At 42.9% G+C, this 26541-nt stretch overlaps 1 protein-coding gene across 7 annotated transcripts in view; it reads left to right on the top strand.

The window, feature by feature from the left end:
- obscna (obscurin, cytoskeletal calmodulin and titin-interacting RhoGEF a) overlaps positions 1-26541 on the top strand; it is a 42728-nt gene that overhangs the window by 12945 nt on the left and 3242 nt on the right. For 5 of the 7 annotated variants that reach the window (XM_026304637.2, XM_026304636.2, XM_026304634.2 and 2 more), the window contains 52 exons: positions 1-119; positions 206-472; positions 794-1060; positions 1318-1587; positions 1771-2049; positions 2240-2497; positions 2645-2911; positions 3175-3441; positions 3705-3971; positions 4269-4535; positions 4797-5063; positions 5361-5627; positions 6631-6897; positions 7195-7461; positions 7725-7991; positions 8994-9260; positions 9524-9790; positions 9900-12176; positions 12260-12335; positions 12423-12517; positions 12592-12704; positions 12834-13034; positions 13143-13225; positions 13466-13639; positions 13974-14133; positions 14256-14357; positions 14576-14740; positions 14820-14978; positions 15062-15239; positions 15365-15478; positions 15559-15726; positions 16011-16113; positions 16206-16335; positions 16431-16536; positions 18296-18404; positions 20351-20481; positions 20567-20679; positions 20995-21163; positions 21348-21435; positions 21526-21726; positions 21828-21888; positions 21969-22046; positions 22136-22308; positions 22483-22509; positions 22599-22751; positions 22888-22933; positions 23018-23095; positions 23184-24891; positions 25119-25247; positions 25345-25467; positions 25899-26066; positions 26259-26364. The exon at positions 1-119 is cut by the window's left edge and continues 148 nt beyond it. In XM_026304637.2, the coding sequence (XP_026160422.1) occupies positions 1-119; positions 206-472; positions 794-1060; positions 1318-1587; positions 1771-2049; positions 2240-2497; positions 2645-2911; positions 3175-3441; positions 3705-3971; positions 4269-4535; positions 4797-5063; positions 5361-5627; positions 6631-6897; positions 7195-7461; positions 7725-7991; positions 8994-9260; positions 9524-9790; positions 9900-12176; positions 12260-12335; positions 12423-12517; positions 12592-12704; positions 12834-13034; positions 13143-13225; positions 13466-13639; positions 13974-14133; positions 14256-14357; positions 14576-14740; positions 14820-14978; positions 15062-15239; positions 15365-15478; positions 15559-15726; positions 16011-16113; positions 16206-16335; positions 16431-16536; positions 18296-18404; positions 20351-20481; positions 20567-20679; positions 20995-21163; positions 21348-21435; positions 21526-21726; positions 21828-21888; positions 21969-22046; positions 22136-22308; positions 22483-22509; positions 22599-22751; positions 22888-22933; positions 23018-23095; positions 23184-24891; positions 25119-25247; positions 25345-25467; positions 25899-26066; positions 26259-26364 (12462 nt within the window). The remainder of the gene's footprint in view (positions 120-205; positions 473-793; positions 1061-1317; positions 1588-1770; positions 2050-2239; positions 2498-2644; positions 2912-3174; positions 3442-3704; positions 3972-4268; positions 4536-4796; positions 5064-5360; positions 5628-6630; positions 6898-7194; positions 7462-7724; positions 7992-8993; positions 9261-9523; positions 9791-9899; positions 12177-12259; positions 12336-12422; positions 12518-12591; positions 12705-12833; positions 13035-13142; positions 13226-13465; positions 13640-13973; positions 14134-14255; positions 14358-14575; positions 14741-14819; positions 14979-15061; positions 15240-15364; positions 15479-15558; positions 15727-16010; positions 16114-16205; positions 16336-16430; positions 16537-18295; positions 18405-20350; positions 20482-20566; positions 20680-20994; positions 21164-21347; positions 21436-21525; positions 21727-21827; positions 21889-21968; positions 22047-22135; positions 22309-22482; positions 22510-22598; positions 22752-22887; positions 22934-23017; positions 23096-23183; positions 24892-25118; positions 25248-25344; positions 25468-25898; positions 26067-26258; positions 26365-26541) is intronic. The other 2 variants (XM_026304639.2, XM_026304641.2) reach the window with 2 other exon arrangements.

The raw sequence follows: 26541 nt of genomic DNA, 5'->3' as shown, positions 1-26541 counted from the left end.
GATGAAGCAGGAGGGACGCCTCACTAAACTGATCATCAACAACGTGGAGGAGAGTGATGCTGGGAAATACACCTGCAAGACCAAAGACAATCAATCGACTGCTGAGCTCAGCGTCAAGGGTAAGACAGAGACCTTACACCGACAGCATGATTCATTAAAGAACAGCTACAAATGAGTATCAACTCCTTGGTCTGTCTCTCTACAGCTCCTCCCATCACGTTCAAGACAAAGTTAAAGAACCAACAGGTGGAAGAGGAGAACAGTGTGACGCTGAGCTGTGAACTGTCTAAACCGGGCCTTGCTGTTGAATGGAAAAAAGAAGAAGAGCTCCTGAAGAATAATTTCAAGTACCAGATTAAAGCCCGAAATAGCATCATGGAGCTGACCATCAAAAACATACAACTGGAGGACAGCGGCCTCTATAGCTGTAACTATGGTGATGTCAAAACAGCAGCCAACATCACCGTTACACGTAAGGGAAATGTGTAAATTCTTAAAATTTCTAATTACAGACTGAAATCAATTTAAATTTGTGATCATGCAGGTTTATGTAGCAGGATCAGAGGATGCAAAGTTATCTTTCACACAAAGCAGGAAAATGTTATGCCACCCTACCTTTGCTTGTTTTAATGTCTTTTCCTTTTATTCTTTTACTGCTTGTGTCTTCAGGTATTTTATTTATGAAAATGACCTGTTTTCTCTGCTCTAAAAACTGAAATATATATATGGACGTCATCCTAGACAGGTTAACATGAAATAAAACAGCATGAGCTTTGGTTTCTCACATTCACAGCTATTCCACTCACCTTTAAAATGGGCCTGAAGAACCAGGAGGTCGCTGAAGGGGGCAACGTGTCTCTGCGCTGTGAACTGTCCAGGGCCGGGGTGCCTGTGCAGTGGTGGAAGGCGGACGAGCTGCTCTGTCATGGAGGGAGATACCAGATGATGCTGAAAGGGAAAATAGCAGAAATGCACATCAAAAACATCCAGCCAGAGGATGTTGGAGAATACAGCTGCGCATTTGGAGAGCAGAAGACAACAGCTGAAGTGAACGTGAGAGGTATTTGATGAACCATCTGAATTATCAGTGTAAAATTCATTGCATTTGACCTTTTGTGGCTGTTTTTTTTCCTGTTTATTTTTCTGTATATTTTCTGTAATTCTCTGACTTTTCAGACAAGATAAACTTTGTATTTACATAACAATGAACCTGCTTTATTTAGCCCATACCCAATGTTTGTGTCATAATTAAGGCAGTTTTTATTACTTCAAGTGAAAATTTGAACTTCTGTAACATCTTCTATCTTCTGTTATCAGCGGCAGCATCTGTCTACTTCGTGAAGGAACTGGAGAGCCAAGCAGTGATGGAGGGCAAATCCGTATCACTGTCCTGTGAAGTTTCCAGTGCTAATGTTCCTGTTACTTGGAAGAAGGATAACACTGTGGTGGAAGAAGGAGAACGATGCATTTTAAAGAAGAAAGGTCCCACACACTCTCTGGAGATCAAGAAACTGCAGCTGGAGGATGCTGGAGAGTACTGCTGTATCACCAGAGGCAAGAAGACCTCTGCCAAGCTGGTCGTGAGGGGTAGGTGGATACTGCAGTAGCATTTCATCCTTGTTTACTGAAATATTTTGATAATTCATGGACACTGCACGAAATGAAAAATTATGAAAGGATCCATTAGGTCTTCTGCAGCTAAGTTGTTTTAAATATGTCAGACTCCATGTCTAAAAAGCCAGCTGTATCTAGCTCCTTCTTCCTCCACAGAGCGCGTGAGGATAGTTACGCAGCTGCAAGACGTGACGGTGACAGCGGGACAGGATGCAGAGTTTGTGTGTGAGCTGAGCCATGCGGGCGTGACGGAGGGGGTCTGGTGGCTCGGTTCCAGTCCTCTGCAGAAGAATGAGATGAACCAGATGACTTGCCAGGGTCGCCAGCACCGACTGGTCCTCACCATGACAACACCTGAAGAGACGGGCATCGTGGCATTTTTGATTGGGGAGGAGAGGACCTCCGCACATCTGCTAGTTGTTCCTAAGCCCAGAGGTGAGCAGTAACATAAGATATATATATAAGATACATACAGTGGATATTTATTCTTTATTACAGACCAGCTTTTAGTGTTTGCTTTCAGTGGTAATAGGCATAAGATTTCCACAGAATGAGATTATTGCTAATTTCTTACAAACACGTTGTCTAATATGTTTTTTTCATCTGTCATTTTTGTAAATTCTAGTTTTATTTGAGAAGAAGCCTGAAGACGTTGTGGTCGTGGAAGGAGAGACAGCCACCTTGTCCTGCACAATCTCTGACTTTACCTCTTCGGTCACCTGGCGATACAAACATATTCCCCTTCAAAGTGGTGATAAGTATGAGTTGTGTAAGGAGGGAAAAGTCAACCTACTGCTTATCCATGATGCTGGGCCCCTGGATACTGGCACATACTCTTGTGATACAGGAGATGTGCAGAGCAATGTCAAACTTAGTGTAACAGGTAAAAATACTAGATAGATAGATAGATACTAAAATAAAGGACTGTAGATGCTGTAAAATTTACCTCTTCTTCTCTCTTGATGCTCTTATATTAATGAGATTAAATGTTCACCAAAATGTCTCAAATTCTCACCTTTATTTGTTTCAGAACTTCCTCCATACTTCCAGGAGGAGCTGCACAGTGTGGAAGAACAGGAAGGAGGTACAGCCTCCCTGTACTGTGAGCTGTCTAAGCCTGGACTGTCAGTTCAATGGAAGAAGAACAAGCTGCCACTGAGGGCCAGCAGAAAGTTTGAGATGAAGCAGGATGGTTGTTTCCTCCAGCTCCACATCAAGGAGCTGAGCCCTGAGGACAGTGGCAGCTACACATGTCAGGCTGGAGGTGCAGAGACCACTGCAACTGTGTCTGTGGAAGGTTGGTGCCTTTGGAGATTTCCTTGGCAAATTTCACTGCATCAGAATTATTTAAGTCAGAAAACTATAACTAATATTTTTCCATTTCCTGAAAATTAATCTGATTTTCTATGACTTGGAACATGCAACTCATCTATCACATAACTAGTCTCCAAAAACAACCCATACTAATTATTTGTCTATTAATTGTATTTGCCTGAAAGGTTACTTGCTTTAGTCCAAAAACATTCTTCTTTTCTTGGGTGTTTAACCCTCTTACCTTAGAGCTGCCACCAGTTTTCAAAGAAGAGTTGCAGAATGTGGAGGCTGAGGAAGGAGGTACAGCCTCACTGTACTGTGAGCTGTCTAAGCCTGGACTGTCAGTTCAATGGAAGAAGAACAAGCTGCCACTGAGGGCCAGCAGAAAGTTTGAGATGAAGCAGGATGGTTGTTTCCTCCAGCTCCACATCAAGGAGCTGAGCCCTGAGGACAGTGGCAGCTACACATGTCAGGCTGGAGGTGCAGAGACCACTGCAACTGTGTCTGTGGAAGGTTGGTGCCTTTGGAGATTTCCTTGGCAAATTTCACTGCATCAGAATTATTTAAGTCAGAAAACTATAACTAATATTTTTCCATTTCCTGAAAATTAATCTGATTTTCTATGACTTGGAACATGCAACTCATCTATCACATAACTAGTCTCCAAAAACAACCCATACTAATTATTTGTCTATTAATTGTATTTGCCTGAAAGGTTACTTGCTTTAGTCCAAAAACATTCTTCTTTTCTTGGGTGTTTAACCCTCTTACCTTAGAGCTGCCACCAGTTTTCAAAGAAGAGTTGCAGAATGTGGAGGCTGAGGAAGGAGGTACAGCCTCACTGTACTGTGAGCTGTCTAAGCCTGGACTGTCAGTTCAATGGAAGAAGAACAAGCTGCCACTGAGGGCCAGCAGGAAGTTTGAGATGAAGCAGGATGGTTGTTTCCTCCAGCTCCACATCAAGGAGCTGAGACCTGAGGACAGTGGCAGCTACACATGTCAGGCTGGAGGTGCAGAGACCACTGCAACTGTGACTGTGAAAGGTTGGTGAAATAGGAAAGTGCATGAAAATGATACTGTGTCAGTAGGTTTATATCACAGAAAAGAATATATATATCAGTTACATAGCCCTTGTGATTATCAGAATTTTCTGGTGCCCATCATTGTTTGCTAAGTCCTAGATTCCATCCATGCCCCATATAGGTAGCTGTAGGTAGCTAAAGAAAAGCACTGACATTTATTTCTATGTTGGTTCCACATGTGGTGATTGTCCCAAGTAGCATTTTCATTGTTATAAAGACATGCAAAAGACAATTTCCCTTCTTTCCAATACTACACAGAGCTGCCTCCATTCTTCAAGAAAGAATTACAAAGTGTGGAGGGTGAGGAAGGAGGTACAGCCTCCCTGTACTGTGAGCTGTCTAAGCCTGGACTGTCAGTTCAATGGAAGAAGAACAAGCTGCCACTGAGGGCCAGCAGAAAGTTTGAGATGAAGCAGGATGGTTGTTTCCTCCAGCTCCACATCAAGGAGCTGAGACCTGAGGACAGTGGCAGCTACACATGTCAGGCTGGAGGTGCAGAGACCACTGCAACTGTGTCTGTGAAAGGTTGGTGAAGCTGGAAGGGTTCCTGGAAAATATTAAAATATCAACATACTTTCTGTTACAGAACATGTTTGCCAACTTTATCAATATATCTTGATGCATGCTGTAAAGTCCATATACCACTGTAGCTTTGTGGTGCTTCCTATAAAGGTGAAACCCAAATTAAAATACTGCATGTATTATTATTCTAAACTAAAATAACAGACTATTGTCATAATGCAGTATTTTAAATTTGTAAAGATAATTTTTCCCACCTTTTTTCAGAGCTGCCACCAGTTTTCAAAGAAGAATTACAGAATGTGGAGGCTGAGGAAGGAGGTACAGCCTCCCTGTACTGTGAGCTGTCTAAGCCTGGACTGTCAGTTCAATGGAAGAAGAACAAGCTGCCACTGAGGGCCAGCAGGAAGTTTGAGATGAAGCAGGATGGTTGTTTCCTCCAGCTCCACATCAAGGAGCTGAGACCTGAGGACAGTGGCAGCTACACATGTCAGGCTGGAGGTGCAGAGACCACTGCAACTGTGACAGTGAAAGGTTGGTGAAATAGGAAAGTGCATGAAAATGATACTGTGTCAGTAGGTTTATATCACAGAAAAGAATATATATATCAGTTACATAGCCCTTGTGATTATCAGAATTTTCTGGTGCCCATCATTGTTTGCTAAGTCCTAGATTCCATCTATGCCCCATATAGGTAGCTGTAGGTAGCTAAAGAAAAGCACTGACATTTATTTCTATGTTGGTTCCACATGTGGTGATTGTCCCAAGTAGCATTTTCATTGTGATAAAGACATGCAAAAGACAATTTCCCCTCTTTCCAATACTACACAGAGCTGCCTCCATTCTTCAAGAAAGAATTACAAAGTGTGGAGGCTGAGGAAGGAGGTACAGCCTCCCTGTACTGTGAGCTGTCTAAGCCTGGACTGTCAGTTCAATGGAAGAAGAACAAGCTGCCACTGAGGGCCAGCAGGAAGTTTGAGATGAAGCAGGATGGTTGTTTCCTCCAGCTCCACATCAAGGAGCTGAGACCCGAGGACAGTGGCAGCTACACATGTCAGGCTGGAGGTGCAGAGACCACTGCAACTGTGTCTGTGAAAGGTTGGTGCCTTTGGAGATTTCCTTCCTTCCTAACTTCTGTTTTCTCTGAATTTAAAAGTAGAAAGTTACTGTCATCCAGGCCTTTATGTGAGTTAGACATGCTTGAAGTCTGATTAACTGGTTTGTGTTAACAGGTTTCATAGATAGATACAGCTGAGTGTCATCTGCATAGCAGTGGTAATTAATAGAGTGCTTCCTAATGACATAGCCTAAAGGAAGCATGTATAGGGTGAACAGAATCGGTCCTAGCACAGAACCTTGTGGAACTCCATAACTAACTTTTGTGCGTGTGGAAGGTTCATCATGGACATGAACAAACTGGAATCTGTCCGATAAATAGGATTGGAACCGTTTTAGCGCTGTTCCTCTGATACCAGTCACATGCTCCGGTCTCTGTAATAAGATGTTGTGGTCAGTGGTGTCAAATGCAGCACTATGGTCTAGGAGGACAAGTATAGAAACAAGTCCATTATCTGAGGCTAAGAGAAGATTGTCGGTGACTTATAACAGTGCTGTTTCTGTACTATGATGTGCTCTAAATCCTGACTGAAAATCTTCAAATAGTTCATTCCTGTGTAAGTTGTCTGATAGCTGCTTAGCAACAGCTTTTTCTAGGATTTTAGAAATAAATGGCAGGTTGGATATTGGTCTATAATTAGCCAAGACTCCTGGATCAAGACTAGGCTTTTTGAGTAAGGCTTTGATTACTGCAGTCTTAAAGGCCTGTGGTACGTAGCCTGATACTAGAGATAAATTTACTAAGTCTAAAAAAAGATGTGTCAGTTACATAGCCCTTGTGATTATCTGAATTTTCTGGTGGCCATCATTGTTTGCTAAATCCTAGATAACATCTATGCCCCATATAGGTAGCTGTAGGTAGCTAAAGAAAAGCACTGACATTTATTTCTATGTTGGTTCCACATGTGGTGATTGTCCCAAGTAGCATTTTCATTGTGATAAAGACATGCAAAAGACAATTTCCCCTCTTTCCAACACTACACAGAGCTGCCTCCATTCTTCAAGAAAGAATTACAAAGTGTGGAGGCTGAGGAAGGAGGTACAGCCTCACTGTACTGTGAGCTGTCTAAGCCTGGACTGTCAGTTCAATGGAAGAAGAACAAGCTGCCACTGAGGGCCAGCAGGAAGTTTGAGATGAAGCAGGATGGTTGTTTCCTCCAGCTCCACATCAAGGAGCTGAGACCTGAGGACAGTGGCAGCTACACATGTCAGGCTGGAGGTGCAGAGACCACTGCAACTGTGACTGTGAAAGGTTGGTGAAATAGGAAAGTGCATGAAAATGATACTGTGTCAGTAGGTTTATATCACAGAAAAGAATATATATATCAGTTACATAGCCCTTGTGATTATCAGAATTTTCTGGTGCCCATCATTGTTTGCTAAGTCCTAGATTCCATCTATGCCCCATATAGGTAGCTGTAGGTAGCTAAAGAAAAGCACTGACATTTATTTCTATGTTGGTTCCACATGTGGTGATTGTCCCAAGTAGCATTTTCATTGTGATAAAGACATGCAAAAGACAATTTCCCCTCTTTCCAATACTACACAGAGCTGCCTCCATTCTTCAAGAAAGAATTACAAAGTGTGGAGGCTGAGGAAGGAGGTACAGCCTCACTGTACTGTGAGCTGTCTAAGCCTGGACTGTCAGTTCAATGGAAGAAGAACAAGCTGCCACTGAGGGCCAGCAGGAAGTTTGAGATGAAGCAGGATGGTTGTTTCCTCCAGCTCCACATCAAGGAGCTGAGCCCTGAGGACAGTGGCAGCTACACATGTCAGGCTGGAGGTGCAGAGACCACTGCAACTGTGACTGTGGAAGGTTGGTGCCTTTGGAGATTTCCTTGGCAAATTTCACTGCATCAGAATTATTTAAGTCAGAAAACTATAACTAATATTTTTCCATTTCCTGAAAATTAATCTGATTTTCTATGACTTGGAACATGCAACTCATCTATCACATAACTAGTCTCCAAAAACAACCCATACTAATTATTTGTCTATTAATTGTATTTGCCTGAAAGGTTACTTGCTTTAGTCCAAAAACATTCTTCTTTTCTTGGGTGTTTAACCCTCTTACCTTAGAGCTGCCACCAGTTTTCAAAGAAGAGTTGCAGAATGTGGAGGCTGAGGAAGGAGGTACAGCCTCACTGTACTGTGAGCTGTCTAAGCCTGGACTGTCAGTTCAATGGAAGAAGAACAAGCTGCCACTGAGGGCCAGCAGGAAGTTTGAGATGAAGCAGGATGGTTGTTTCCTCCAGCTCCACATCAAGGAGCTGAGACCCGAGGACAGTGGCAGCTACACATGTCAGGCTGGAGGTGCAGAGACCACTGCAACTGTGTCTGTGAAAGGTTTGTGCCTTTGGAGATTTCCTTCCTTCCTAACTTCTGTTTTCTCTGAATTTAAAAGTAGAAAGTTACTGTCATCCAGGCCTTTATGTGAGTTAGACATGCTTGAAGTCTGATTAACTGGTTTGTGTTAACAGGTTTCATAGATAGATACAGCTGAGTGTCATCTGCATAGCAGTGGTAATTAATAGAGTGCTTCCTAATGACATAGCCTAAAGGAAGCATGTATAGGGTGAACAGAATCGGTCCCAGCACAGAACCTTGTGGAACTCCATAACTAACTTTTGTGCGTGTGGAAGGTTCATCATGGACATGAACAAACTGGAATCTGTCCGATAAATAGGATTGGAACCGTTTTAGCGCTGTTCCTCTGATACCAGTCACATGCTCCGGTCTCTGTAATAAGATGTTGTGGTCAGTGGTGTCGAATGCAGCACTATGGTCTAGGAGGACAAGTATAGAAACAAGTCCATTATCTGAGGCTAAGAGAAGATTGTCGGTGACTTATAACAGTGCTGTTTCTGTACTATGATGTGCTCTAAATCCTGACTGAAAATCTTCAAATAGTTCATTCCTGTGTAAGTTGTCTGATAGCTGCTTAGCAACAGCTTTTTCTAGGATTTTAGAAATAAATGGCAGGTTGGATATTGGTCTATAATTAGCCAAGACTCCTGGATCAAGACTAGGCTTTTTGAGTAAGGCTTTGATTACTGCAGTCTTAAAGGCCTGTGGTACGTAGCCTGATACTAGAGATGAATTTACTAGGTCTAATAAAGATTTGTCAGTTACATAGCCCTTGTGATTATCAGAATTTTCTGGTGGCCATCATTGTTTGCTAAATCCTAGATAACATCTATGCCCCATATAGGTAGCTGTAGGTAGCTAAAGAAAAGCACTGACATTTATTTCTATGTTGGTTCCACATGTGGTGATTGTCCCAAGTAGCATTTTCATTGTGATAAAGACATGCAAAAGACAATTTCCCCTCTTTCCAATACTACACAGAGCTGCCTCCATTCTTCAAGAAAGAATTACAAAGTGTGGAGGCTGAGGAAGGAGGTACAGCCTCCCTGTACTGTGAGCTGTCTAAGCCTGGACTGTCAGTTCAATGGAAGAAGAACAAGCTGCCACTGAGGGCCAGCAGGAAGTTTGAGATGAAGCAGGATGGTTGTTTCCTCCAGCTCCACATCAAGGAGCTGAGCCCTGAGGACAGTGGCAGCTACACATGTCAGGCTGGAGGTGCAGAGACCACTGCAACTGTGACAGTGGAAGGTTGGTGCCCTTGGAGATTTCCTCGGCAAATTTCACTGCATCAGAATTATTTAAGTCAGAAAACTATAACTAATATTTTTCCATTTCCTGAAAATTAATCTGATTTCGTATGACTTGGAATATGCAACTCATCTATCACATAACTAGTCTCCAAAAACAACCCATACTAATTATTTGTCTATTAATTGCATTTGCCTGAAAGGTTACTTGCTTTAGTCCAAAAACATTCTTCTTTTCTTGGGTGTTTAACCCTCTTACCTTAGAGCTGCCACCAGTTTTCAAAGAAGAGTTGCAGAATGTGGAGGCTGAGGAAGGAGGTACAGCCTCACTGTACTGTGAGCTGTCTAAGCCTGGACTGTCAGTTCAATGGAAGAAGAACAAGCTGCCACTGAGGGCCAGCAGAAAGTCTGAGATGAAGCAGGATGGTTGTTTCCTCCAGCTCCACATCAAGGAGCTGAGCCCTGAGGACAGTGGCAGCTACACATGTCAGGCTGGAGGTGCAGAGACCACTGCAACTTTGACTGTGGAAGGTTGGTGAATATTAATATTTAAAGAGTTATGTCAACAAAATGCATTTATTTTTTCCAACATCCAGCACACATACATCAGCTGTCAATGTTTTGTCCTTCTCTTGCCTAGTACTCCAACACACTCCACCAAAGGCAGGGGTTCGGGCAAGGGGTTCTGCTTCCAAACCAATGCCTACCTCAGATATAGAGAGGCCAAGTCTCCCTGAGGCCAAACCGGTTCCCCCAGAGCCTAAAAAGAGGACTAGGAAAGCATCTATTACAAATTCAGATAAAGATGTGGAACCTTTGTTTGACCTTAAACAGTCAGTGCAGAGGGTGAATAATGAAGAAAACATCCAGCCTGCAAAGACTGAGAAGAAAGACTCTGATATAGGCAACGTAGCACAGCTGGAGATAAGCATAGGTGACCAGGTGTCTGATCAATTTGATAAAACACTGAGATTGCTCAAGAATGATGATAGGCCTGACAGGAAGGTCAAAGATCCAGGCGTGTCTTTGGACGCAGAAAGTGAAGTTTTCCTGAAAAAGACACAGGGAAGTCCAGGATTGGGTTTAGAGGAATTCCTTAAAGTTGACCTAAAAGTAAGTCAGCGAGAGAGCACTGTAGGTGACGCTGCAGGGGAACAAAAGAAGCCGCCCTTGGTATCTCCAGAAATGGAAAATGAAGTTCCAGACAGGTCAAAACAACCAATTAAACTTTCAGAGAAAACAAATGGGGTTGAAGTCCTGTTGAAGACTAGTCAGGATGAAAAACAGGTCACAGGAGAAAGAATGATGGAACAAGATGTGAAAGCTATAGAAAAGGAAGATGAAGTAGATAAGATGGAGGAGGAGTCTTTAAAACTGCCAAAGAGATCTAAAGAAAAGACAATAGGGGCGAAAGATCCACTCATATATGTTTCAAAGGAAACTGAACAGGTCATTTCCCAGTTAAAGTCTGTGGGGATTTTTTCTAAAGAAGACCAGGACCAGAGATACCATGTGGAACAACAGGAAGTGTCCAGAGATGGAGAGAGAGAGAAAACACCACTAGCACCTTCTCTAAATCAGCTGGACAAACAGTCACAGAAAGAGGTTGAACTAGTCCCTCCAAAACCACCTGTGAGGACAAAAAGTAAACCACAGGGCAAATTATCAAGGGAGACTGAGACAGATACAGATGAACAAGAGTTGACAAGGGGTAAAGTCAAAACAATAGTCGATCAGCCAATAAGACCGTCAATAACACCTGATCAGAATGAGACTGATGTGAAACCAAGGTTTGATAGTCAACAGTCATTAACAACAGACAGTGAAATAGCTAAGAAAGTAAGTAATTCTGGGAAAGCCACAGAGAAAGACGTCAAACAGCCAGACAAACAGCCAGTCAAACAGCCAGACAAACAGCCAGTCAAGCAGCCAGACAAACAGCCAGTCAAACAGACAGATAAACAGCCAGACAAACAGCCAGTCAAACAGCCAGACAAACAACCAGTCAAACAGCCAGACAAACAGCCAGACAAACAGCCAGTCAAACCCATGAGGAAAGAGCCTGAAGAGGACATGAAACCAGTCATGAGGTGGCAACAACCACAGACGGCAAAGACGACAGAAGATATTCCCCTTCTCTATATTTCTGAAGATGAAACCTTCTCAGAGGCTTTAACTGAAATACCAGTGGACCATGGCCATGTCCAGCCTGACGGCGCTCTTATTCAGGGGACAACCCATCCCTCCACCCTTCCTCCACCCGAGACCGAAAGCAGCATTGAGGATGAACTACAAATGCAGGAAGCTGCAGTCAAGATCCAGGCAGCCTTCAAAGGCTATAAAACCCGCAAAGACATGCGACCAGTCTTTAAAGAGGTGTTTAAGAACCAGAGCGCAGATCTTCACGGTACACTCACTCTTGTGTGTATCACAGAAGGAAAACCCAGCACAGTGCACTGGCTGAAAAATGGCCAGCAGATTACCAACGACAAGCGATGCCGTACTGAGACTACAGCGAATGGTGTGTGTACACTGGTGATCAAAGACCTGACCACCAATGACAGTGGAATCTATACCTGTGAGGTGATCAATAAGTTTGGTGTGAGCTCCTACAATGGAAACATAACAGTCGTACCACCTCAGCAGCCTGCTCCCATAGCCCAGAAACCTGTACACCCACCACTTGCAGCCATAACGCCTCTGCAACGTGCCCCTTCAAAGCCTGAGTCCCAGGACCAACCACAGACTGTGGACCTTCCTCAAACTCCAGCTCAGTTACAAACTTTCCCTACAGATGCCGACAACTACGTAGAAAGTATGAGCGTCTCTCTGTGGGAGGCCTACAACCTGACGGAGAAGGATATACCAGGGAGCCTACAGGAGAGGAGAGGATCATCAGTCATTGCTGCCAGCTCCAGTGAGTTTATAACCTCAGTGTATTGACAAAACATGTCATATCCTTTCACCCACATAACACACATGATTTTCTGCTTCCAACAGTGTCCAGCCCTTCGGATTATGACACAGCCCCTGATGTGTTGGACTATGTTGAGACTGGCCCAGCTGTACAACAAAGGTTGGAGTGCAGAAGAAAAGATTTGTTTTGTTGCTAATACTTTCTGTTCATACAGATGCTAATAATCTATTATTGATATTGTCACAGGGAAGTTCCTAAAACAGTGGATCAAGTAGCTCCAAAGGACAAGAAAGAAGAGATAGCTGCACCACAACCTCCTAAGAAGCTGTTGACGGTCAAAGGTCAGTAATGTTGAATTCCTTTGTTTATCATTTGTTTCTATCAGATAATCCTGAGCTGTCGCTTCCTTTCTCAGGGACGCATGAAATCAAAACGAGGACACCATCTCCAAAACACCATCGTGCCCACACACCCTTAACTAGTACTGTCTCTGGGTCTGAGTCTGAAGGGGAAGAGGACAGGCAAGAGGTAGATGTATTTACTGTTCTGATCAACATATAAAAATGTAAATTACAATCTCACATAAATAAATTTAATTTGAATTGGAATCAATAATTTAATAAGCTTTAAATTACAATCGCTTCTCCATTCCCCCAGACATTTGAAATGTACGTGGCTCGAGCTGACTGCGGTGCAGACAGTGGAAATAAGGACAGTTTTATTCTGAAAGAGGGCCAGTTTGTAGAGGTCCTGGACTCTGTTCATCCTGACAGATGGCTGGTGAGGACCAAACCCACCAAAACCAATCCTGCTCGACAGGGATGGGTGTGTCCGGCCTACCTAGAGAAGAGGAGAAAGGTAGGAAGTAAAAACCTAGATGTTAACTCCAGTGGTGAGTAGAAATGTCAAAGCTGTGAGATCAACACAGATTTTGTAACAATAAATTCATTAATGTCTATTGAACAGGAGATCTTCCCACAATTCAGAGCACCTCAAGAGGATCTGGATGGAATTGGATCGACAGGAGAAGAGTACAGGAGAACTCTGAGGTCTGTCTTTTAGCAGTTATTTACCGAGGATCATCTCTAGACAACAGTGATTTAACTAGAGTGTTATAAATATCATACTGTGAGTGGAACGGTGCAGGACTGGATTTCTATTTATTGTTTTTGAATACTGTAGTTGGACATATGTACAGTATGGTATAGTATTTTGAGGGCCTCTATGATTGGGGAGAGTGGATACTGCTGATTCAATCCCAGTCTAAATGAAATTCCTTCTTTCTTTAGCCAGCTGGTCCAAGGCTTGATTGATGGGGAAGAGGAGTTTGTCAGGGAGATGAAGATGTTCACGTCTCACCAGCTAAATTATCTAGACTCTAGTCCCCACGTGCCCATTAACATCCTCAGCCAGAGAGAGGTCATTTTCAGGAATATTAAGGACCTTGTATTTCTGCATGAGAGGTAATGTGTGCGCAAAATAAATGTATTGCATCTAATTAGTATAATGCTCATTTGAATATGTTTATATAAAGCCTTGTTAATAAAAAATATATCATTAGTCAATCACTAGTTAACTGTATCTGTCCATACTCAGTCCACAAACACTTATATTTACCCAACACCTTGTTTCAAAGTACAACTAGAGATGAATGAGCAGATGTGTGTATGTGTGTGTGTGTGTGTGTGTGTGTGTGTGCTCTGTGTGATGTTTTCCAGTGTCCCATTGTGCTGTTCTGTCAGATAAACTCATGTTGACAGTATTTTATCCTACATGTCTAATTGTTTGCCTCCTCAGGTCGATCCTTCCTGGTCTGAAAGGCTGTGCCACAGACGACGATGTGGCCATGCATCTGCTCAGACACGCTGAGGACTTTGACCAGTATCTTCACTACATGGTGGGACAAGCACAAGCAGAGGCCTGCGCCACTGACAAGGCTGCTCAACAGTATTTCGAAGTATTTCCAAAATCTGTTTGGCTTTAAGCATTAAGGTCAAATGTAAACAGCGGAAATTACAGTGTTGAATTATTACACAGATCTGCCGTAATGGCCTTTTTAATATATTTTGGACAATTCAGGAGTTAACAGAACCTGGAGAGCCTGGTGCTCTGGTCATGGACGTGCTCACCTTCCTCCAACGACCAGTCGAGAGGATTCAAACATACCAGGCTCTACTGAAGGTCAGCATCAAGTTGCAGTTTTCCAAATATGCAAATGAAACCTTGATGTTAGCATCTTAGTGGCAATGTTCAAGATATGAATCAATAGACTAAATAGAAGATCTTTGTTTCTTTATTTTGCCAAAGATAATCACACAATTATATTGTAGAGAAATTAGTTTTTTTTTTAAATCATCTTATTTACATGTCTGGGATGTAAGTGAAGATTTTATTGGCAGGAGTTAATCAAGAACAAAGCCAAAAGTGGTCAGAGCTGCTGTCTGTTAGAGGACGCCTTCTCCATGGTGTCCTGTCTCCCCTGGAGGTCTGACAACCTGCACCAGGTGTCCCTCATTGAGAACTACCCGGCTCCTCTAACCGCCCTGGGTGAGCCTGTGCGACAGGTAAATACAGATGACTGGCATGTTTCTATATGCAGGTTAGGGTATGGGTCCCTCAGTGTGTTCATCACCATTTCTACAGGGAGTTTTCACAGTCTGGGAAGAATCGCCAGAGATGAAGACGACCTCCAGAGGGCATCAGAGACAAGTGTTTCTCTTCAAGGACTGTATCGTTCTGTGTAAACTGAAAAAGGATACCAGTATGAACAGTGACACCTTTACTTTCAAGAACAAAATGAAGGTAAGATCAATTCTTCATTCTCTCTCTTTTTACCTACTCTCATAGCTTTTCAAACCTTTACCTGACTCAATTTGACTTTTCAGCTGAATGATGCTGAGATAAAGGAGAATGTGGGTGGAGATGAAAAGTCTTGGGGCTTGTGGCATGAACACAGGGGCTCCATACGGAGGTACACGCTGCAGGGTCGCTCCACCCTTGTTAAACTTTCTTGGCTCAAGGACCTAAAGGAAGTCCAGCACCGGGCCAGCCTGCCCACTAACAGTAAGTTAGACATGAAATAAGATCATCAGATCTTTTTACTTTTCTTTTCAGCACAGCAGAAAGGGGTCAAAACATTTTTATGACACATTTTCACCTGTGTGTGATCTCTGTATTTGTGTCAACAGGCCCACCAGTGTTTGAGTCATTGCTGTCTGACTGTACAACAGAAATAGGACAAACAGTCAAACTGACCTGCAAGGTTACAGGGTCACCAAAACCAGCCATCAGCTGGCTCAAAGGTCAGAAATGACATTTACCTACTGTGTATTTTTCATCTCAGTGTAAGTTTTGCTGAGCCACCATGTTGTTTTTCCTTTAGATGGCCTTCCTTTAGAGGACGACCCCCGTCACATCATCACAGCCGACCGAACCGGCACCTGCTGCCTCATCCTGGACAGCCTCACTGCCGAGGACTCGGGACAGTATACATGCTACGCCACCAGCCCCATGGGCAGTGCTGGTACTCTGGCAAAGGTTGTGGTGCAGGGTGAGTCTGTGGATGAGGATGTGGAGTAACAGGGTCACAGAGTAACACATGACAGGAAAATACTTTTGCTACAAGTACTAAAACAGCCACACTTACACTACTGTAGTTTCCTATACAAACACTAATAACACTGTGATCAATACAGTACCTGCTCTGGTTAGAGCTGAGTCCTCATACATTTGTTACTGTTGTAACAACTGATGACTTTTATTATTATTTATCTGTTGTCAACTCCTCTGATTATAGGGACCTAGATGAAAACTGTTGTTTGTTCTTATCTCCAGCTCCACCCAGATTTGTGAGTCGGCTTGAGAGCGCCTGCCTGATAGAAGGAGAGGGTATCCAGTTTACCTGCTCCACACTCACTACACCTTTACCACGAATCAGGTGGGCAGGAAGAAGCTGTACTTTAGCCATAATAGTTGCTCTGGTGTGTGATACCTGTGTGGGCCAAATGACTAAGTCTTTGGGTTCGACAGGTGGTTGAAAGATGGTAGAGAGTTGACTGATCATCAAAAGTACTCGATTGTGAACGACGCTCGAAGTGGAATTTTGTGTCTGACGGTTCTCAGTGCAACAGAGGCAGATATTGGACAGTATGAGTGTCAGGTAAATAAAACAGTCTACAATGTGCCAAGATAATCAGTCCCAGAGATTTTTCTTTAAATTTATCTCAAAATATGTCAAATTTCTTCTGTGTTCAGCTTTGGAATGAATTTGGCTGCATCAAGTGCAAGGCTGCACTGTGCCCTGCCTATGTACCACCAACTGACATCGACAATGACCGACCGCAGGACTTACCGTCTAAAGGTAGGACTAGCAGAGCGGCAGAAGGTAAATATCCTCCTCACAGAGCAGGAACCCATTGCAGGGTTTTCACGTGGGCTCTCCACAATGTCACTGGTGCAGCTGCATTTGAGAAGGGATGAAGCACATACCATTGCCCAGTTTCATCTCTGATCCTTTCACCCATTTTTGCATCACATCATGTGACACTACTACAACAATCCTTCAATTCCCACTTTCAATCACTACCACTCATCCATGTATCAAGTTTACGCCATTTTGAGATTTTACTCACATTTTCCTTGTTTCCTCATTTTACACACACTCACACCATAGTAGTTCCAACTACCACACCAGTGGTCCCTAGATCCCCTGTGGTTATGGCCCAGAGAGGAGCCTGTCAATAAACAGCAAAAGGATCAGTTACATTCTGAATTAAACTACATTAAGTGGTGGCATGAATGCATGAGATACAAGCAAATACACAAGGTGTCTCTCATTTTTCCATTTCTATTGTTACTATTTGCATCAAGTAAAACATGTTTGCAGCGTGTGAAGACTAATTCATTCTTCACTGTTCATAAGTGCACAGTGTTTCTGCTGGATGCTAAAATCAGTGCTCAACCACTATGTGACCTACATGGCTCACTAAACATCTCATTAAAAATAAACTCCAACGCCTAAACATAACCAAATCTAACGTTTGGGCCCGACTCTGTGTTAAGCCTGTGTCACTTCTAACTTCTGCATGTAACTCACACATGGAGACTTGTTAAGGTAACCGTAACTATTAACACCTATGTCTAAACAAGCATCTGTTGCCATAACATAATGGGATCTAGGGGCTACTCTTCATCATAGATGCCATACTGTACTCCCCAGCATACTCACCAATGACAAAACATTGACATGTATTGTATGAAATGTTTTTGTGTTTTTCCATTATGGTTCTATTGTACTTTCCACAAAAAGGCCAGGACTGATTCAGCTTAGTGCAGTTTCCAATGTTAGAAAGTCAGCTCAAGCACCAAGGTGCCATAGCAAACAGAAGGAACATAAACACAGAGATAAACACTGTTGTTACTATCATACGGTATATTTTAGTATATGAAGTGAATGTCTGGCTGTGCTAGGATGTTTGTTTCTATCACATAGGGTCAGTAAAGAAAATGGTACAACAGTAGAACAGAATTCAGCCAAATGGAAAGAAGTTATTAGATGTTGCTGAAAACTTGATCTAAGCATCGTTTATATGTCCTATAAAGTTGTGTTATGTTTTTCCTGGGAGTTCAACACCAGTTCACCCTGTTTGCTCTTCCATTGCCCATAATCTACATGTTTTTCCATCTTCACTGTACTAGTCCTCAAGCAGGAAGCTCCTCACATGGACTGTTCCATGTCAGTCATCATTGTCATGATAACAAATAACCACTCAACATTCCCCTTTCTCCTCTTGCCAACTCACGGCCAGCTAACTCTTCACACCTACGAACACCAGATGGTCATGTGCTGGGCAGGTGTCCCCTTTATGCCCATGCAGGAGTGGGCATGTGCCCATGTCCTCCTGATGTGGTGGGTTAGTGGGGTTAGACCCTCGAGTACCGAGGTAAGAAATGTAATATGACTTTTCCTGGACTGAAAGGTAATGTACTTTTCCTCTTCCAGTAATTCATAACAGTACATAACACCCACTGCAAAAATTCCTTTAACTATATTTTAAAAATATTTATCATACAAATCCACATCCTAAAATTCTGAATAAGTGATGTTCTGGTTTTCAAAGATGCTGACTCAGAGGGTTGGTCTGCTGCTTTTGTGAAGAAATGGTTACAGACTGATTTCAGCTCAACCTCTATTGCCAAGATGCTTTACCCTCCTGAACACCCAGAACAGTAAGTTATGTATAACTTATAAATCAACTGTGCTGCAACTGAGATCAAAATCACATTCAACATTCAAATAACTGAATGTTTTTAACTGAAACGTATGTTTGTTTTAATAGAAAATCTAAATCAAACTCCAGAGCCCAAACTAACACTGGTGAGAAGGAAATATTGAGCCTTGACACATGACGTAACTCTGCAGCCAAAACTTAACAGCACGTGGGAACCAAATAATTGACGCATGGCCACGAGATATTATGGCTTTGGTAACCAGACTGTTATTGCAGCACCATGAGATAATAAATGGGAACGAGAGAGATAGATTGTGCTGCCCCTTTGTAACAACACTAACATGGCACTTCTTACATTTCTTACCAATAAACACAAAACAATGAGCTCTGAACCTTCTTCCTATGGAAGCTCCCTAATATTTAAATGGCCCCAAACAGGCGGTTATCGGGCCATGCTGTCACATCTTCAGGGCATGTTATGAGCAGCATTTATCCTTCTGTGCTTTGATTATGCTCGCACTGTTTGGTGTTGTGATCTTGTTAAAAGAATTGGGAACAAAGTTCAGACTAGAGTAATTAGATTTAGTGTGATGGAAGAAAACACCTTAGAGGGCAAACGTTCAAACAAATTGGCTGGTTAGATATACAAAATAGAGCGGACCATATAGCTTTGAAAGTTACCTGTCGTTAAATCTCAAGGCTCACATTCATTCAAATATAATACTGTTAGGTTATGGTATGTTTAACCAAATAGTATTAAAAGATTCATTTAAAATCAAATGTAAAAGTTTTCTTATGTCAAATCTAGTCACAAATCAGGTTTAAATTTTGTGATCAAATCCATCTGTGTTAAAAAGTCTCTGTGATATTGTTCTATTGTTAATGTGCCAGGCATGGTTGTGTTTCTTGTACCCATGTTTATATTAAGGTCAGCTATGGAAAGTCACAATCATACATCTATATTTACAGTGTTTATTATTCTATTTTTATACCACGTTGTGTATCTGTATGTATTCATTCGTTCACCAACAGTTTGGAAAGAACTAGGCTAGTAGCAGCAAGCTAAACAGGTCTCAAGGGGTCTGAGGAGTCGGTGCTGGCTCAGCAGCAGGAAAAGCTCAGATACAGTTGGAGGCTTCATGCAGCAAATACAATACATTAAGTTATCACTGCAGCGTGGACAGCCTGTTAATAGCAGCTCAAACTGAGCTAGTACCAGCAAACCAAAGCAGCAGCAAACCAAAGTACCAGCAGGCCACAGGTCTGCCTCAGCAGCAGACAAACTAAACTAGTAGCAGAAAGCTAAGAACAAAGACTCCTACTGGTTTGGACAGAGCAAACACAACACACCAGTAGCCAGAGCTTGCTTACCTACCCTTCATCTCCTTCATCTTCATCTTCATCTTCATCTTCTTCTTCTTCTTCTTCTCCTTCTCCTTCTCCTTCTCCATCTTTTAGGTACTTACCTAGCCTTGCCCCCACACTTTGCTTCTCTTCCAGTTCCATTCAACTGAGCTTGCTGCACTGTCGGCCATATTTCTTCCTGCCTGCTTTAAGCTCCGCCCATTTATACCCAGTTCAGAGAGTTGCCAACTAAACTTCTGTATATTTGTGACACTTTCACCGTAACCACAACACGTTTTGGTTAATATCTTATGAACCACAAGGCACAGATTAAAAGGTCCATTGCATTTTATTTTATAGCTTGGTCTAATTTGTATTTAGTGATTTCTTTTTCTTTCTTTGAAGTAAATCAATATCAGCCACAACCTGATAAATTTCATCTGTGGCTGGTAAAAGTCACTGGTTTCAGACTGAAATTAAAAGTAAATTCTATGTTTTAATCTGTAGTTTTGTGAATATATATGCCAAAAGTTAATTCACACCATGAATTTTAAGTAGTATCTAATAATTACCTTTTCTTTCATCTTACTGTTGTATCAGGGCTGAGTGTGGTGCTGAAGAGGCTGTTCCTGCTTCTTCATCTGTGGAGCAGCGAGCCCAGCAGCCTCTGTGTTACCTCGAGGAAGAGGAGGAAATCTACATCTCAGAACCGATGCAGGAAATTACAGATGGTATTCTTGTTTCTCAACATAACATTATTAACAATGCTCTGTCAAACTTTATATGATTAACTAAGTCATCTCATTTCCTATTCAGCTCCTCCCTCCATTCAGGTGCCCACTGAGGACCTGTGTGTGGAGCCCGGGCAGTCGGCCACTTTCACTGCCATCATCACAGGACGACCTATTCCTACAGTTCAGTGGTACAAGGTAGGAGATATACTGGGGGGGGGGGGGTTAGCAACTATGCAATGTAAATAATAATATTTTAAAAAGTCATACTCTTACCATATAAGATACTTTTACATTTTATTTACCTCGGTTCCACCAGGAAAATATCGATGCCATTCAGAAAACACACACACAATAATCACACCTGTATATACATACACAGATTAACTGTGTATATGTAAAGAAATCTGAAAAAGGAAGCAAATGTTTGCCCATGCCCATGACAAAGGGTCATTGATCAAAGAGTCTGCTAATGATCATAATTATCACAGCTTCACTCGTGTGTGATTGCAGGATGGCGAGGAGCTTGCAGCCAATGGGAACGTGGAGATAGTACAGCATGGAGCCCGCTGCTCAGTGACCATAGTGTGCCCTGAGGGCGAAGACAGCGGCGTTTACACCTGCCTCGCCTACAACGATTCTGGACACGCCTCATGCCAAGCTCAGCTTACAGTGGAAGAAGGTGAGACAGCAGCATGCAACGTTAAAGATCCCTGCTTGATTTATATACTGTAAACACAGAGGTATTGATCACATCTACCAGGGATTATTGATCACCGTATCTTTGTCAAGAAGCAAGTCAGATAGTTGTATGGTTGTGTTTCTGCTTGGCTGAGCATCTTTACTCACAGGTTGTTTCTCTACAGGTCCACTGGAGTGTCAGGAGAGAGAGGTGGAGCTGGGGAAGAGAAGGAAGTTGTTCTCTGTCTATGATGTTCATGAGGAAATTGGAAGGTCAACCTGTGCACAATATTGACATTGTCCAAGCTTCATGCTCTCTCTGCTAAGATGTGACATCAACGCCGTCATCTTTCTGTGTTTTAGGGGAACCTTTGCGGTTGTGAAGCGTGTAGTCCACAGAAGGACAGGTGAAGTCTTTGCTGCCAAGTTCTTGCCTCTGCGGAGCAGCACCAGGACCAGGGCCTTCCAGGAGAGAGACTTGCTCTCCCGTCTTGCTCATCCCAGAGTGGCCTGTTTGCTGGACTTCTTTTGCACCAGACGCACGTTAGTTCTGATCACAGAAATGTATCCTCCCTGCTAAATGTTATGACATGATCACCACATTGACCTCATTGGGCTTTAGTTTGGTTTCTATTTAGAGCAAAGTTCTTTAACAGACTTTCTAGCTGCTGTTCTCATGGACTTCTGGACCATTTATTACTGAGAGGATCAGTCTCAGAGAGAGAGGTACGAGATTTTACTCTATAGTTTTTATTTTCAAATAATATTTATTACTCTGGAGTAACATTCTACATTTTATTCTACAGGTTCAGTCATATATCCAGCAAATCCTTGAAGGAGTTGGTCACATTCACAGCATGAACATCTTGCATCTGGACATTAAAGTGAGATTACCAGTCAACATTGCATTATGGAGTACAGCGTCACATTTATATGCAATTCTTAACTCAGGTTTTATTTATGTTGTCCTCAGCCTGATAATATCCTAATGGTGTATCCTCCCAGAGATGAGGTCAAGATATGTGACTTTGGTTTCTGCCAAGAAATAGACATATCCAGACACCAGTATAGCATGTTTGGCACACCAGAGTTTGTTGCACCAGAGATTGTTCACCAAGAACCAGTGACTGTGGCCACTGATATTTGGTGAGTAACCTGGTGAATTGAGGGAGGAATAAAATATATTTTTATTATATTTAATGTATTTCTTTGATGAGTTTCCAGGTTGTTTCAGACTATTCAATATCAGATTTAAATAAAAGCCAAAAATGATTTGCAGTGAATGAGATTTACATTAATATTTCTCGTTCCCCCTGCCAGGGCTGTGGGTGTTATAGCCTATCTGTGGTATGTATATTCTAGTACTCTTAAATGTGCAATACATCAAAAAGCACATTTCTGGTTATTTAAATAATACTTTGTCGCATTTTTGACAGTCTGGTGTGCCGATGCCCCTTTGTGGGTGAGACGGACCGTGCAACGCTGCTGAGAGTTGGGGAGGGGACCCTAAACTGGGATGCCCCTGATGTCACAGACAGGAGTCCTGAGGCCCAGAACTTTCTCCACATGGTCCTTCAGCCAGATCCGGAGTAGGAAACACTTTTTTATTATTGTTTCTTCTGCCACTTAGCAATCTGGTCATACATTAAATTACTCGCTAACGTTATGCAAATGAGGTGTGACACAGCACACGCCTGACCCCTCCTAATTTTCATGTTGTGTTAGGAAGCGGCCTTCTGCCTTTGAGTGCTTGAGCCATGAGTGGTTCCAGGTGAGAGAAACACTGGACAGAAGCTTTTACTGTATTCAAAAACATACGACTGTAAAAAGACTAAATCTTTGTAAACGTGTTCAGGATGACCATGCAGGAGAAGATACTGATGAAATCAACACTAAGATTTTAAAAGCCTTCATCTCAAAAAGGAAGTGGCAGGTAAGTTACCTTCACATGGACCGCACCATTCATTCAAACCTCATTTATTTTCTGTATTCAACATTACCGTTCCACCCCATCTGCTTAGAGATCCTTGACTTGGATTGGGTCTGTTCTCACGTTGAGGCCCATCCCTGAGCTGCTGGATGCTCCTTTCAGAGAGACTGCAGTGACAGTGCCCCGTGAGCCCCAGGAACACAGCAGCACCTCTCTGAGCAGTGGTTCCTCCTCTGAATATGATGAGGCTGACTCTTGGGACTTTTTCCAGCATTGCAGCCCGACAGAGGAGGAAGAGGAAACAGAGGAGGACTACGATCCTTTAATGGAGAGAGCGCAGCTCCCCGAGCCTTTTGCCAAACTCAACCTAGAAGCAGAGGAGGAAGACATAGTGACATTAGGTGAGGAAGATGATGGGGAGATGGTAGGAAGGAGGAGCGAGTTAGAGCGGAGTATGAGCAGGCACTCAGTTGCGTCGTCAGATGTGTCATACCAGCAGACACCTCAGAAGGAGCGTAGGCTCAGCAGGGACAGCAGTACATCTCTCTGCCTATCTGATGGAGAAGAGGGTTCGGGTAGTGATGGAGGTCGTATTCCACGAGGAAGCGTCATCCGAAGCACTTTCTACAATACGTCTCAACAGCTTTCCCCAATGTCGGCCAGACATATGTCATTACGGGACAAATTCCAGGCCAAAAAGCAGGAGAGAGGCCGCAAGCCACTTAGGAGAAGCCTCTCAGGACGTCTCAATGAACCTCTTATTGAATACGTGGAAGATGAGACAGAAACCAACCGTGGCCAGAGACGGGGATCTATTCAGCCCACAATACAGAAGTCCTGCTCATTTGACAGTGGGGTTGGCCTCGCCCACACCAACGTACCCCTTCAGAGGAGGAGCAGGTCCCTTGATTCTCGTCAATCTCCCAGCTCACACAAGCCCAAGCAAGGTGAAGAAGAAGGTTCTCAAAGTCTGAAGGAAGATTTCACAGATGACGAAGTGACAGGTAGAAACTTACTGGCCATCCCAAGTCCACAGCAATCCACAAAAAGAGGCTCTGCCTCTCCAGTACAAGGGACTCACATGCTTGGTGGAACATCTGTTTCCTCAAACTACCTGGCTGGGAATCAAATGAGCACCAAGGAACAGAATGAGGAAAACGCTTTTGCCAGCTCCCAGGGGTCTCTCGCTGAGTCTTCTCTTTTGGAGCACGGTGGCTCTGAGTCTTCAAGTAGACTCGGCTCATATGAGGAGCTGAGCCGTGGACACCTCAGATCAGCAGAAAGTGAAGCATATGATGACAAGGGAGAGCCTCTGATTTCACCATCACCTTGCTCATTCCAAGAAGTTAAACCCAGAAGTTCATTTCTACAGGCGCCACCGCGTAACCGCACCTGCTCCAACCCCAATTTGTCTACAAACAGCAGAGAGCCAAGGACTCCGCTAATGCCGAGCCCAAGTCCCAGCCTTGGTTCTCTCCAGGCTCCCGAAAGGCCTCCGAGAACCAAAGACAAAAAGGAAAGCTTTGCCCTCCAGAGACATGCGTCCGCTCCAGCCCTGGAAGCCCATCCACCCATTGGGAAGTCACCCAAGCTGGGACTGCTGAAGATCTTCCGCCGGCAGTCCTGGACCGGCCATTCATATTCGCAGCTGGAGAACACAGAATTAGGACCCACACTGGGAGACATAATGAAGCCCGATACACCCACCATGTCTCTCAGGAGGAAAATGAGAGCCTCAGCTTCCAGCCTGACCAAACTGTTTTCCAGATCTTCTAGTAAGGAGGACGTGAGTAAAGGAGGTGAGTTAGAATAAATTGGGGAACACTTGCACTATCAATAAATACAAAACTACATCAAGCAGTATCCATATTGAGGTAAAAGCTAAAAATATGTTACGTAGACATTAGGATAAGGACATTGTTACCTCATTGTAATTCACTTGAGCTCACCTAGTTTCAGTTCAGCACATCTAAACTGACTGAAATTAAAGTTTCATTTTTCCTTTTGCCATTGTCCTTTATAACAGGGCCAATAGTAAAAAGATCAGCTTCCATCTCACCTGAAAGGGAGCATAGCATTGGTCTTGACAGCCCAAAGAAGAGGACCTCCAAACTCCTGACCTCTTTCAAAATCCCTGCATTCAAAAAGACAAAAGGTAGGGAATGAGTATCACTGAACAAGACGTGGTCTAATGTTGTGTGGCCATCATTTTCATAAAAGCCTTGTTACTGTTTTATTGTACTAACTTCCAGAACTGCCAGTTCGTCCCAACAAGGCTGACGTGTTCCAGTTAGACGGAGGTGGAGTCCTGCTGGTTTGGAGACCAGTCCAATCCAATCACCCTGTAACTTATTGTGTGCAGTATTGTACAGAAGGTGGGTGAAAATGGACTAAATTAGTGATGTTACACTTATTGGATAGTGCTTAAATATAAAATTTATCCATTTGCAAAAGCATTACATTTTTAAAAATCGACATATTGTTAATGTTTTGGCTTTAAATAGTAATTTTTCCTTCCATCCATCCACCTGTTATCTACAGTGCTCATCCTGTAGTAGGTCATGGGAGGACAGGAGCCAATCCCAGCTGACACCATGACACAATCATGAATTTTATTTTTTATCTTGTCACAATATATTTCACTTTTTTCTGCATTTTGCCAATTGATCTGGGCTATTTTACGTTAAGGCTGTGTGCTTCCTTTGAACTTTCAAACTGACCTTGACAACCTTTTTATTTCTATAGAACAATTAGAAATTATTTAGAACAATGTAGAATTCACTGTAAATCTCACATGTCTCCTCAGGTGGGGAGTGGACGGTCCTGTCAGAGGAGGTGACAGATAGTTGCTATGTGGTGAAGGACTTACCAAGAGGAGCATCCTACGTGTTCAGGGTGGGCTGTATCACCAACACCGGAGCAGGACCGTTCAGTGAGGCTTCAGCACCTGTTGCTATGGCTACTCACCCTGAAGGCAAGAAAAATACTGATGTGCTGTTTCATTTATTTCATCACTGAATTGTCGTATATTTACTTTTTACTATCAGTGACCACACACTTTAAACGCAGTAGACTTTGGTTCAAAGTATCTCCACCACTTAGGCACCATATATTCATCAGCCACTGCGGGTTTCTAATGTTTTTTACTATTTACTTTGCTGTGTAGAGACTCACATTCCTCTCATCCAGACTGAGACCCTAGGGTCAAAGGTCACTGAGTCAGAACGACAAACATCACACAAGAACTACAACTTCCTCTCTGAGATCAACAGGTGGGATTGTTAATTACAATTGTATTTATTTCTTTCTTTTCATGACAGAAATGTAATTTAATGCATTTTCAGGCAGAAAAAAACACCACAAATATTATTTTCGATACCTGCTTGTGCAGAGTTACGAGGCACTGAAACCAGCGTTAGGTTAAGGGTCGACAGCCCTTTTCTTTATCC

The sequence above is a fragment of the Mastacembelus armatus genome, chromosome 4 (genome assembly GCF_900324485.2).
Source record: "Mastacembelus armatus chromosome 4, fMasArm1.2, whole genome shotgun sequence".
In the NCBI taxonomy this organism is placed as follows: Eukaryota; Metazoa; Chordata; class Actinopteri; order Synbranchiformes; family Mastacembelidae; genus Mastacembelus; species Mastacembelus armatus.
Note: the sequence above shows the minus strand (reverse complement) of the source record. Positions and strands in the feature narration are given on the sequence as shown.